This window comes from Phyllobates terribilis, unplaced genomic scaffold (assembly GCF_046119375.1).
Source record: "Phyllobates terribilis strain yellow unplaced genomic scaffold, ASM4611937v1 Scaffold_8__6_contigs__length_399053987, whole genome shotgun sequence".
Lineage (NCBI taxonomy): Eukaryota > Metazoa > Chordata > Amphibia > Anura > Dendrobatidae > Phyllobates > Phyllobates terribilis.
In genome coordinates this window covers 267,136,425-267,150,316 of record NW_027362768.1, presented here as the reverse complement: position 1 = coordinate 267,150,316, position 13,892 = coordinate 267,136,425, and the positions used below count along the sequence as shown (strand labels likewise).

General features: G+C 44.6%; 1 protein-coding gene across 1 annotated transcript in view; it reads left to right on the top strand.

Annotated features, from left to right (window-relative positions):
• Nucleotides 1-13,892, top strand: part of GTPBP1 (GTP binding protein 1) — a 61,814-nt gene that overhangs the window by 1,781 nt on the left and 46,141 nt on the right. Inside the window, exon 2 of the mRNA XM_073644230.1 lies at nt 2,333-2,584. Within this exon, the coding sequence (XP_073500331.1) occupies nt 2,333-2,584 (252 nt within the window). The remainder of the gene's footprint in view (nt 1-2,332; nt 2,585-13,892) is intronic.

Below are 13,892 nucleotides of genomic sequence, written 5' to 3'. Positions count from 1 at the left end.
ATGCGGAAACGCATGTGGATCCGCATGTATTCTGCAGGAAAAACGCATGCACAATCTGCATGCGTTTTTTTCTGCCAGGGAGATGCAGAAATGCTGCAGAAATTTTCTGCTTCATTTCTGCATCGTGGGCACATAGCCTTATATACTTAACAAAAAAGTGTGAAACAACTGAAAATATGTCTTATATTCTAGGTTCTTCAAAGTAGCCACCTTTTGCTTTGATGACTGCTTTGCACACTCTTGGCATTCTCTTGATGAGCTTCAAGAGGTAGTCACCGGAAATTGTCTTCCAACAATCTTGAAGGAGTTCCCAGAGATGCTTAGCACTTGTTGACCCTTTTGCCTTCACTCTGCGGTCCAGCTCACCCCAAACCATCTCGATTGGGTTCAGGTCTGGTGACTGTGGAGGCCAGGTCATCTGGCGCAGCACCCCATCACTCTCTTTCTTGGTCAAATAGCCCTTACACAGCCTGGAGGTGTGTTTGGGGTCATTGTCCTGTTGAAAAATAAATGATGGTCCAACTAAACGCAAACCGGATGGAATAGCATGCCGCTGCAAGATACTGTGGTAGCCATGCTGGTTCAGTATGCCTTCAATTTTGAATAAATCCCCAACAGTGTCACCAGCAAAGCACCCCCACACCATCACACCTCCTCCATGCTTTACTGTGGGAACCAGGCATGTAGAGTCCATCCATTCACCTTTTCTGCGTCGCACAAAGACACGGTGGTTGGAACCAAAGATCTCAAATTTGGTCTCATCAGACGAAAGCACAGATTTCCACTGGTCTAATGTCCATTCCTTGTGTTCTTTAGCCCAAACAAGTCTCTTCTGCTTGTTGCCTGTCCTTAGCAGTGGTTTCCTAGCAGCTATTTTACCATGAAGGCCTGCTGCACAAAGTCTCCTCTTAACAGTTGTTGTAGAGATGTGTCTGCTGCTAGAACTCTGTGTGGCATTGACCTGGTCTCTAATCTGAGCTGCTGTTAACCTGTGATTTCTGAGGCTGGTGACTCGGATAAACTTATCCTCAGAAGCAGAGGTGACTCTTGGTCTTCCTTTCCTGGGACGGTCCTCATGTGAGCCAGTTTCTTTGTAGCGCTTGATAGTTTTTGCAACTGCACTTGGGGACACTTTCAAAGTTTGCCCAATTTTTCAGACTGACTGACCTTAATTTCTTAAAGTAATGATGGCCACTCGTTTTTCTTTACTTGGCTGCTTTTTTCTTGCCATAATACAAATTCTAACAATCTATTCAGTAGGGCTATCAGCTGTGTATCCACCTGACTTCTGCACAACACAACTGATGGTCCCAACCCCATTTATAAGGGAAGAAATCCCACTTATTAAACCTGACAGGGTACACCTGTGAAGTGAAAATTATTTCCGGTGACTACCTCTTGAAGCTCATCAAGAGAATGCCAAGAGTGTGCAAAGCAGTCATCAAAGCAAAAGATGGCTACTTTGAAGAACCTAGAATATAAGACATTTTCAGTTGTTTCACACTTTTTTGTTAAGTGTATAATTCCACATGTGGTAATTCATAGTTTTGATGCCTTCAGTGAGAATGTACAATTTTCAGTCAAGAAAATACAGAAAAATCTTTAAATGAGGTGTGTCCAAACTTTTGGTCTGTACTGTGTATATGTATATAGCGCCGTTCTTAATTACATAGTTTCCTTTTATTATGTATAGTGCCCTCCCTTATTATGTAGAATCCTCTCTAGTTATGTATAGTGCCCTCCCTTATTACGTAGCATGCTCTATAGTTATGTATAGCGCCCTCCCTTATTACGTAGCATCCTCTCTAGTTATGTTTAGAGCTCTCCCTTATTATGTAGAATCCTCTAGTTATGTATAGCGCCCTCCCTTATTATGTAGAATCCTCTAGTTATGTATAGCGCCCTCCCTTGTTATGTATAGCACCCTCCCTTATTATGTAGAATCCTCTCTAGTTATGTATATCGCCCTCCCTTATTATGTAGCATCCTCTCTAGTTATATATAGCGCCGTCCCGTGTATGGCGTAGTGCCCTCTCTAGGAAAGTGTGAAAAGTTGCCTTAGTTGGTTAATGACAATGTTCATGGTCGGTTTATTCCACAGTGTCTGCGCTAGTTGGTAAAGACGCTCAGCAGCCCCCATTACTCGCAACTGGCCCCCCGCAGGGCCGCACTCTGCGTTACACGTGTGATGGATAAGTCTCCTCACAAACTCCTTATTATTACTGAGCCACGTGAAGTTATTCCCTCCGCCCACAAGGGGGCGTGTCCCTTAACTTTCCTGAACTGTTGGCAGGGGCGTTTCACTAATGTCAGTTTTGTTGGTCTCACACAGCAACAGCCAATTAGAATAGGCGTGAGAGCCCGGAGGCGGGGCGCACGCACGGCCATGGTAATGAGCGCCAGGAAGGTAAGCAGAGTTTCCAAGATGGCGTCTCCATCAGCAGCGCAGCCGGAGCCGAGTCTGTGCGAGTCCCCGGTCCCAGCTTCAATGTTCTCGCCAGAACCTGACGCGGAGGATTCGGATTGCAGCTACGACGGAGAGCCGCTGAGGAACGGAGAGTCTGACTTGGACCTGACTAGTAAGGTAAACGCTCCAATGGACGAGGCTTGTAAATGACAGCTGGGCCCCCGGCTAAGTGCACGGACAAGTGGACGCGTCGCTTACCAGAGGGCGGGGATGTAAGGCCTCCGGTGCTGAGATCAGACAACCTGTTATACAGAGAGAAGCCTGTGTCCTATACAAGTGCATGGCCGCTAGTAATGGCGTGCACCACTGAGGGGCTCTGTAACACCTCCGTAGAACTCCTGGCTGCACCACTGAGGGGCTCTGTAACACCTCCGTAGAACTCCTGGCTGCACCACTGAGGGGCTCTGTAACACCTCCGTAGAACTCCTGGCTGCACCACTGAGGGGCTCTGTAACACCTCCGTAGAACTCCTGGCTGCACCACTGAGGGGCTCTGTAACACCTCCGTAGAACTCCTGGCTGCACCACTGAGGGGCTCTGTAACACCTCCGTAGAACTCCTGGCTGCACCACTGAGGGGCTCTGTAACACCTCCGTAGAACTCCTGGCTGCACCACTGAGGGGCTCTGTAACACCTCTGTAGAACTCCTGGCTGCACCACTGAGGGGCTCTGTAACACCTCCGTAGAACTCCTGGCTGCACCACTGAGGGGCTCTGTAACACCTCCGTAGAACTCCTGGCTGCACCACTGAGGGGCTCTGTAACACCTCCGTAGAACTCCTGGCTGCACCACTGAGGGGCTCTGTAACACCTCCGTAGAACCGCTGGCTGCACCACTGAGGGGCTCTGTAACACCTCCGTAGAACCACTGGCTGCACCACTGAGGGGCTAGATTGCCCATCTGGTATTGGTTACTTTTATACATAAACCATTAGTCGTATTCAGGGATGATGTCTGTGACCCAGAAGTGTCTCGATGGGGTGTACGGTCCGGGGTGTGTGCTGGTTACGTACAGTGTGTGCGTTCTGTTTGTCGCCCGTTGCCAGTAGTTGTGCCACTTGTTCCAGTAGCGGCACAATGAGGCGGCTGCTGGATGCGATGAATGGGCAGCAGACACAGAACCTGCTCTCTGATTTGCATGACTGTGGTTTCTCCTGGGTTGCGCACATTTCCATTACCTCGCTCTGCTTCTCTATTATACATGAAGGCTTTACTCCCTCTGTTTTCTGTTTGTGACAGGACAATCTGGTATCGTTTACAAGGGATAATAGGCTGATGAAACGTACGAGCAACAGAATGAGAATTGTGGGTGGTGATGTCACATTCCTCTACAAACAAACTTTCTTCTATTTATAACCTGAGCGTCATAGATGACCCAACAGGCTGAAACTTTTATTGCTTACGTTCCCCATCACCTGATTTGTTTTATTCAAAGTTTACGATATCAATATTTTCTCTGACCTCAATTTTATTCATGGGCTTTCTGTTTTTCTTCCTTTGAGCTAAAACTTATTTATTTTTCCATCAGCACAGCCATATGATGGCTTGTTTTTTTGCTGGATAAATTATTGCACTTTTAATTATGCCATTTACTTGAACATAATTTTATTTGTATAGCGCCAGCATATTCAGCAACATATTACAATTAAGCGGGGACATGTACAGACCATACAAAGTAACACACAGTTCAACAGCTATAAGAGGAGTGAGGGGATTGATTTCAAGCTCACAATTAGTGATGGGTGAACCCGAATGCTAAAGCTCGCGGTTCGTACCAGACAACTAGTGCGTAGAGTGAGAACCAGCCGCTATGAATTGAAGTAACCTTGCTGACGTCACCTCAGTTCACAGCAGCCGGGTTCTTGCGCAGTACAGCATGTGTGTATGGATGTGTAAATTGTTGGAGTTTATTTTTTTACTTACTGGGTTAGTAATGGGGGTGTCTGATGGACACCTCTCCATTACTAACCCGTGGGCTTGATGTCAGCAGACATTAAACAGCTGACAACAATCCCATTACCCCGATTGCCACCACACCAGGGCAGGCGGGAAGAGCTGAAGCTAAGCGCTAGAATTGGCTCATCTAATAGATGCGCCATTTCTGAGGCAATTGAGGGCTGGTCTTATTAGGCTGGGGAGGGGCAAATATCCATGGCCCTTACTAGCCTATTAATAATGGCCCACAGCTGTCGGCTTTCTTTTAGCTGATTAATTAAATTATAATAAATTCAATAGGGCAATTCAAATAAGCTGCAGGATCCAGTCATCAGCCAGTATCAAAGTAGTTACCAAGTGCTATTTGGTGCATGAAGGATGGGGAAAAAGAGGACTAGAAGGGACCAGATTCTGAGGAAAGATTCAACAGGGGAGCGTTAGATTGGTGAATTGAGGTGATAGAACTGTCTGAAGAGATTTTTTTTAAAGCATGGTTAAAAACATGGGGGCTAGGTATTCAGTGAATCGTCTGGGATAGTGCATTTCAGAAAACTTGCGCAGCATGAGGCTATGTGCCCACGTTGCGGAACTGAAGCATATTTTTTACGCTTCTCCCTGGCGGGAAAATCGCATGTGGATTTTACATGCGGTTTTCCCGCCAGGTAGAAGCGTTTGTCAAGCGTTTTTGCATGCATTTCTGCATGCGGGTTATCAAGCACTTCTCCAAGTGATTTTAGCATCACTTGGAAAGTGCTTGACAACTTGTTCACACTATATAAATCCATGCAACCGGCCTGGATTTATATAGTGTGACCAAGTAATGGTTACAAAAAAAAAGAATCAGAATGGTAAAAAATAAAGTTTATACTCACCTTCCGATGCATTCTCTGCCCCGTCCGGAGTCTTGAGCGGCTCACGCTGTTGTGTGCAGGACCTGCGGTGACGTCATTGAGTCATGTGATGGGTCACATGGCTCAATGACGTGGCAGGTCCTTCACACAACAGCGCGACGGCGGGAAAACACCGGGAAGACATCAGAAGATAAGTATAAACTTTATTTTTTCTTTTTTTTCACAGGTTCTTTGGTACCCAGGTCTGGATGAGAGTCTCCTCTCATCCAGACTTGGGTACCATCCGCACATTGATTCCGCTGCGCTTCCGCAAAATTAATGAACATGCTGCGGATTTTTGACCGCAGCATATACGCTGCGGAAAAATCTGCAGCATGGGCATTGACATTGCTTAATGCCATTGGGGACCATGGGGTGCGGATATACATGCGTTTTACAAGCGTTTATGCTGCGAAAATTCCGCATCATATACGCTTGTAATAGGCAGCGTGCCCACGTTGCGTGAGAGAAGTGTTGGAGATGGAATTGTGAGGTTTGGATTATGGATGATCTTGGTCTTGGATCAGTCGCGGAGAGCATGTACAGGGTGAAGGAGATGAGGGAGGAGATATAGGGTGGTGGAGGGCTTTATGGGTGAGTGAGATAAGTTTGTATTGCATTATGTAGCGAATGGGCAACCATTGTAATGACTGGCACAAGGTGGAGGCATCGGTGTAGTGGCTTGACAGCAATACGAGAGTTGCAGTAGTCCAGGTGAGAATGAATACGTTTTTGCAGTTTCAAAGGTGAGAAAAGGTCTGATTTTGGAGATGTTTTTAAGATGCAGGTAACATTAGCAAGTGAGCGATTGGCTATAGGGAATAAAGGAAAGTTCTGTGTCAAATATAACCCCAAGACAGCAAGCGTGCTGCTTGGGAGCTATGGTTGAACCAACCAAGGCAATTGCAACATCAGGTATACTATAATAATATACTGAAAAATGTGGAGGCATGGTGACCGATTAACACTTCTGGCATTTTGATATGTCAGTTACTGCGTGGTCTAAATGGTTTTATATCTTGATTAGAGATGGCGTGAATAGATTCACAGGATACATTGGTAATCTGTGGTTGCCAGAGGGGAGCACAGCGAACCACCTCCTACACCAGGCTGGAAAAGGAGCCACCGATAAGAGGCGGTTCGCTGGCCGCCAGAGGTTGACGTGGCCGCTTGCTCTGGTCCTGCAAATTGATTTGAACCATTTTTAATGTTGACATTTTTATGGATGCAGTGTTACCAAATATACTTCTGTGTGGGTTGTTTTTTTTTGTTCGGAATGGGAAAACTGTACCTTAGGACTGTGGGCGCTAACCGGGTTCCTGGTCTATCCCTGATGATGCCTGGTTCACGTGCCTTACTAAACTCCTAAATTTAACTTTTATCTAGACAGACAAACAAGGGAAGACTGACAGGGATATATGAAAATAACAATCATCCAAAATACACCTCCTCCCAGAGTGGAAAACGGGAGTTAAAGAAAGGAGAAACCAAATGGGAGAGAATGGGAATGTGCACACAAACCAAACTCCAAGCAACAATCTCCTGAACAAATCTCCAAGCACCAACTCCAAACACAAACTACACCTCCAACTCCACACCAGGCATTAAGAACTAACACTGGCAATTCCTAAGTGCCATAGGTGAGCATATATGGCAGAAGGGAGTGGCCAACACTGAACAGCTGAGACAATCCAGATAGGAAAGCTCCAGGAGCTTCAACAGAACAGATTAATCCTTGCACTGCTAGCAAGGAAAAAACCTGCACGGTATAATAGGATGCATGGTTTAGTACTTCGAACACCCTGCACACCTGCCGATCAGGCGTTACCAGTGGCTGCTGAAAGTTCTCAGATGCTGTCTGAACACAGGAGCTCTGTCAAAACTATTGGCAGTCGCCGGCTACTGCAGATCCACCCTGCAAGTGGTCCAGCAGCTTTCGGGTGCCGGTAACAGCTGGTTGGTCGGGTTGCCATATGTCGCACCTCCTCACCAATCGGATATTCATTTCCTATGTTAAGGGTTGACCACTACTTTTTTAATGAGGGCCTATCTCCTATAATGGTCACATACGTTGGTGGTAGTCATATGATGGACATTTTATTGGATCTGCCCCAGGTCCAAATCACTGAAATCCAGCTTTCAGAAATTGACAGTGGCATCTAAATGGTTAAACTGCAGTTATCTGCGCTAGCTCCTGAGCCCCCTCCTGACATCCACCACTGACATGTGAAATGTTTCTATTGCTAAGTGTGTGGTATATCAGGTATTATACTATAATATATGATTAGTAGGCAAAATGACAAGGGTCTGATCAATGTATGCACACTTTGATCCCTGACACTAAAACCCCTCACCAGTGAAGTGTATACCATTGAATATTAAGAGTACACACTTGTGGTGATGGTATTTTCTAATAGCAGTGCGCTCTTTCAGTAGAATAATGCAACCTTCCCTACTACAAAAACATTCAGAAATGTTTTTAATGAGGGATACGGTGGTTCAGAGTCCGCGCTGCCCAAGGTTCAAAGATCCGATCACACACGAAGGAGAAGCATGAATGTCGTTTATGTCAACGCGTTTCAAGGTTTTTAAACCTCTTTATCTGAACCAAACCACAATGGACCAAACCGTGGACTATACATGTTATATTAAATTGGGTTCAGTAGTACAATGCAGGATGTGCTGTAAATGTTTTCATGAGAATTTGGGAAAGTTATGAAATGTCCTATAAATGTCTGTTCTGTTCCTGATCTAAGGATCTCGGCTTTTATTTGAGATGAATCTGTGCTGCACTTTCTGTATATGCTGAGTAGTGAGGCCGTGCTGTGGGGTCGGGGGTTTGGCTTACAGACTCCACAGCCCTGCTCGTTTATTGTAACCAGTCTCCTTGGTGGTCCTGCTGCAGCCTTTACATGCTTCTATAGGAGTTGTGACTGTCACAACCCCATCAGGTGTGCGTACCTATAATATTTTATACCACGTGATAATCAGATAAGACCCTATTTGCGCTCTCTTTCTATTTTTAACATTTGATGACAGAAATTTAACAGAAATGTTTTTCGAAACATGACAGTGTTGATTTGGGCTCAGACTTCCCCCAGATCTCAATTTGAAGCATCTGTGGGATATGGTGGAAAAACAAGTCTGGACAGACACCTCAGGAATTCACCAAAGGTCTAGTGGAGAGGTCAGAGCTGTTTTGACAGGGAGACCCACAAAATATTTTTTATTTATGGTTATTTGTGTCTGACTGCTACAATATTGTTTACAATTTGAAATCCTTGACAAATCTCGGCTAAGTCTAGGAATTGGCTTAAAAAGTATGAAACTAGCAGTGACCTTCTGTAGCGCCTGGTTCACACACTAACCATGGATGTTAGTCTAGGCTTGCATATCCATTGTTCCTAGTACGGTTGTAAGAGCGTATTCACACAGGACAGAAATGGTGAAGGAGAGGCTTGCACTAAGACAGAAATGCTTGTATGTGCATTTATTACCCTCAAGACAGTTCCACTTTAATCTATTGGCTGTGAATAAAGCTCTAATCTGAAAAAAAAAAAAGATCCCTTTATTAGTTTCTTGTAAGCCCATCCAGGGATAATGTTCTCCTTGATGCCAGATTATAGGTTGCTTGCTCTACTTTTGACAGACGCAACTCATCGAAATGGAGTATGTGCACACAAAGTGTTTTTGATGCATATTCACTGCGATTTTCCCGCCACGGAAACACACTGAAAACGCTTGTTAATAGGTCTGCCAGGTAAAGCAATGGTAATCCGGATATGCTATGCACATGATGTGTAAATTTCCGCTCCTAATTACCATTGCGGTAAAAACCGCAGCATGTCCATTGTGTGGGCGTTTCCGCCGCAAATTCACGCCCTTTAAATTGAAGCGCAGCAAACCCGCAGGTATATGTGGATTTACTGCGTTTCAATTAAAGCCAATGGCCGCAAATTCATGGCGGAAACGCGCTGCGGGTGGTACCCAGGTCGGAGAGGACTAAAACTCCTCCTCTCATCCGACCGCCGCTCCCGCTGATAACAGCGGGAGTGGCGTGGCTGGGAGGAGCAGTAGTCTTTCCAGCCAAGCTGGCTACCACACGGTGTAAAAAAAAAGAGAGAAAAAAAAACATAAAAACTTTATACTAGTCCCAACGATGTTCTCCCTGGCGGCCAGCGGTATACTGCGGGGAGCGCCCTTGCTCCCTGAAGTATACTGAGCTGCCCGGACCTGCGGTTACGTCAGCGATCACCTGATCGCTCACGTGACCTCACCCTGGGAACATTCTGAAGAACGTTCCCAGGGTGATGGTGGTGGGAACTCACTGGGGCTCATCAGCTGATGAACCCCAGTGACCTCCTGCAGCATGTATACTGATATGTATCTTCAATTTCCATGACTCAGAGTCCGACTCCATGACTCCGACTCCCTCATACATGGCTCATGTTTAACTGATAAATTTACTGCCGCACAGATTCATCTCAGCTAATAGTCTAGACCCTTAGATCAAGAATAGGTCAGACATTTATAGGACATTTCATAGCTTCCCCAAATCCTTATGAAAAAATATTCCCCACAAACTGCATTGAACTACTGTACCCAATTTATTATATATTTTAGGATTTGGAATCAGTCCATTTTATACCGGCTCAGACTCCACAGCCCTGCCTTAGAGTGCTGAGTTTTCTTGTATTTACTCTACTTTTCATGTTAAAAAGGAAGACCTAAGGTCTGATAAATACATTTGCTTTCATTTTTACAGGAAGTAATATACCTCTCACAAATACTTTTATGGTGAATAGGACACATGTGCAATAGTGACCGCAGAGCAGAATATATAATTTTACTTAGCTTCTCTGTTTCAAATTAAATTAAATTTTGGTTATTTGTTGCCAAATAGTTGATTTCTAAGTCCAAATGGGGGTTATTAAACTTCACGGGGGGGGGGGGTGCATTTCTTCTTTCATCTGTGAAGTTGTCCATTCATGAAAAGGCAGCAGTGCACAGGTGAGAAAAGAACTACCCTCCCCACCACCCCCCATAGCTTGGAGGCGGCTACTCCTGTTAGGCTGTGTGCCCACTATGCTTTTTTTTTTTAAGCGTTTCCGCAGCGGCAATTCCGTCGCAGAAACGTGTAAAAAACGCTTGGTAGAAGGTCTGCCATGTTCCCCAATGATAATCCGCATGTACTGTGCACATGCTGCAGAAATTTCCGCTGCGGCTTATCATTGCGGAAAAACCGCAGAACTACCAATTATTTTGCGAAATCGCGGCGATTTGGCCGCCATTGACTTGCATTGAATCGCTTAATACCCGCATGACTACATGTGCACTACTACTACATGCAGGTATTAAGCGTTTCAATGTGCGGATGGTACCCGGGTCTGGAGAAGAGGAGACTCTCCTCCAGACTCGGGTACCATAGTACTTTTAATAAAAAAACACATTATACTCTCCTTCGGATGTTCCCCGGTCTTCTATCCGGTACGTCTTGGCACCCCAGTGTCTCGTGATGGTGTAAAAGGACCTTCCATGACGTAATTTAGTCATGTGACAGGTCACGCGACCGCTGACGTCGGCAGTCGCTTGACCTGTCACATGACTAAATGACGTCATGGAAGGTCCTTTTACACCATCACGAGACACCGGGAAGACTGGAGGAGACCGGGGGCCATCGGAAGGTGAGTATAATGTTTATTTTTTATTTTATTTTTTTCAATTTTTATTCTTTTTCTTTAACTAACTTGGTCACACTATGTAAAATCCATGCCGGTTGCATGGATTTATATAGTGTGACCAAGTTGTCAAGCACTTTTCCAAGTGATGCTAAAATCGCTTGGAAAGCTCTTGACAAACCCGCATGTGAAATTGCATGTGCAAAACACGTGTCAAACGCTTCTACCTGGCTGAAAAAAACGCATGTAAAATCCGCATGCTTTTTTTTCTGCCAGGGAGATGCAGAAATGCTCAGGAAAAATCCAGAGCATTTCTGCATCATGGGCACATAGCCTTAGACCTAAAATGACAGCTTGATCTCACTGCAGAACCATTACAAATTGCTGTGAGCAGCAGACCTGAGTGTCATTACGGACACATTTTTGAGCTTGCTTCTTGTGGCAGTCAGTGTGGTGGTGGTGGGGGACGGTACAGCTGAGTTTAGCAGTTTCACAAACTTTTGGATTAACTTTCTCCTTAGTGCTGGTAGCTGGACTGTACTACCTCTCCCACCACATCAAAGGTGTGAGTAATCACACTCAGATCTGCTGTGCTCACAGGGACTTGTAGTGGCTCTGCTGAGAGATCAGGTTGTCTGTCATTATGTCGAACACCGGAGAAGCCTGTTTTAATCTATGTTGGTGGTGTGTTCTTCTTTCCCCTGTGTATCCCTGACTGCTTATGATTGATCATTGTCATACATGGGTAAGAATTACACATCACCAGTGAAAAATCCTAGCTGGCGTTTTAGGAGAGCTAGCCATTTTGCATATCCTCACTTATTGCAGTAAGGAAGGGGTACCACTCAGCTCTCATTTTTGGGACTTTGAGTTGAAAGTTTTTGTGCCAGAAACTCTTCTAGAGGAGGTTATGTTTTCCTGTGGGGAAGTATATATCCAGAGTAAATAATTGTAGTTGCTTCCTCTCATCAATGGGTTTTGACCGTTTCAATCCTATGTTTTGCTAGCGGGTGTACTCGGCTCACAGAAAAGGACATGAACTCAAATAAACATCACAGAAAAGAAACCAGCCCTACCAACAGCAGGTCAGATTACCAAGGCAAAAACAGGATGTAGCAGATCCCCATGATAAAGGCAGGGGCAAGTCGCATCAGTATTTTGCACCTGTGCTTTCCCCCGACTTTATAATGGGTGTCTGCTGCATCCTGCTTGTGTATTGGTAATCTGACCTGGTGTTGGTAGGGCTGGTTTCTTTTCGGTGATGTTTTTTTTAAGCGGGTGTACACCCAACCAAGAATGCGTCATGTCGAACATCCATAGTCGAATGGTTTGTGCTGAAGAGCTTACGGACTCTTTGTGGGGAATGGCGTCTTTTGAAGCAAATGTGTGTGCTGAGAGCTTACTTCTATTAAATTTTTCATTACAAGAACTTGACACTAATCTGGTTAACAATAGTTTGGCCATTGAGCACTAGACTAATGAAGAGAATCAATTGCAGTATAAGGCCAGGGTCAGACAAGTGTATAAAAAGTCATTCGATATATATATATATATATATATATATATATATATATATATATATATATATATATATATATATATATATATATATATATATATATATATATATATATATATATATATATATATATATATATATATATATATATATATATATATATATTTTTTTTTTTAAATTTTGTTACTGTCACATTTACCTTTCTTTGCTAAGGACTTCTCATACATCCTTGCAGGGTGACAACTCCAGTAGCCAGGGTCATTTTGGATATGTTTTGGCCACTAATGGCCATACCGCAGCCTGGATTGTAGCACAGAAGCTCTCAGATTCTGTTTAAATATCACAGATTAGCTGCTGTAGCTTGAGGCTGCGGTCAAAGTTTGGGCTACAGATGTTTCAGATCGCACTCCTAAGGCTATGTGCCCACGATTCAGAAATGCTGCATATTTTTTACGCTTCTCCCTGGCAGGAAAAACGCATGCGGATTTTACATGCGTTTTTCCCGCCAGGTAAAAGCATATGTCAAGCGTTTTTGCATGCATTTCTGCATGCGGGTTATCAAGCGCTTTTACAAGCGATTATAGCATCACTTGGAAAAGTGCTTGACAACTTGTTCACACTATATAAATCCATGCAACCGGCATGGATTTATATAGTGTGACCAAGTAATAGTTAAAAAGAATAAGAATGGTAAAAAATAAAAAAATAAAGTTTATACTCTTCTTCCGTTGTCCTCCCGGTGTTTTGTCTGCTCCGTCCGGTGTCTTGCATTGCTCGCGGTGGTGTGAAGGACCTGCGGTGACGTCATTGAGCCATGTGATGGGTCACATGACTCAGTGACGTCATGGCAGGTCCTTCACAACAGCGCAACTCATACAGCAGACCAGACGGAGCGGAGAAAGCACCGGGAGGACAACGGAAGGGGAGTATAAACGTTATTTTTTATTTTAAATTCTCTTTTTTTTTTACAGTTCCTATGGTACCCAGGTCTGGATGAGAGTCTCCTCTCCTCCAGACTTGGGTGCCATCCGCACATAGAAACGCATAATATCCGTGTGTACAAATGTACTGACACAGATATTATGCGTTTCAATGCAAGTCAATGGCAGCGATTACGCTGCGTGTCCGCAAAATCAATGGACATGCTGCGGATTTTTGAGCGCAGCATAATTGCTGCGGAGAAATCCGCAGCATGGGCATTGACATTGCTGCTTGTCATTGGGGACCATGGGGGCAGATTACCAAGCGTTTCCCAAGCGTTTATGCTGCGGAAATTCCGCAACATATACGCTTGTAAAACGCTACGTGGGCACCCAGCCTTATTTTCACTTGACCAATGATGGTCGTAGCTACAGCAACTATACTGGTCTTATTCTTGGTGGATGCAAAATTGTTTTTTGTTTTT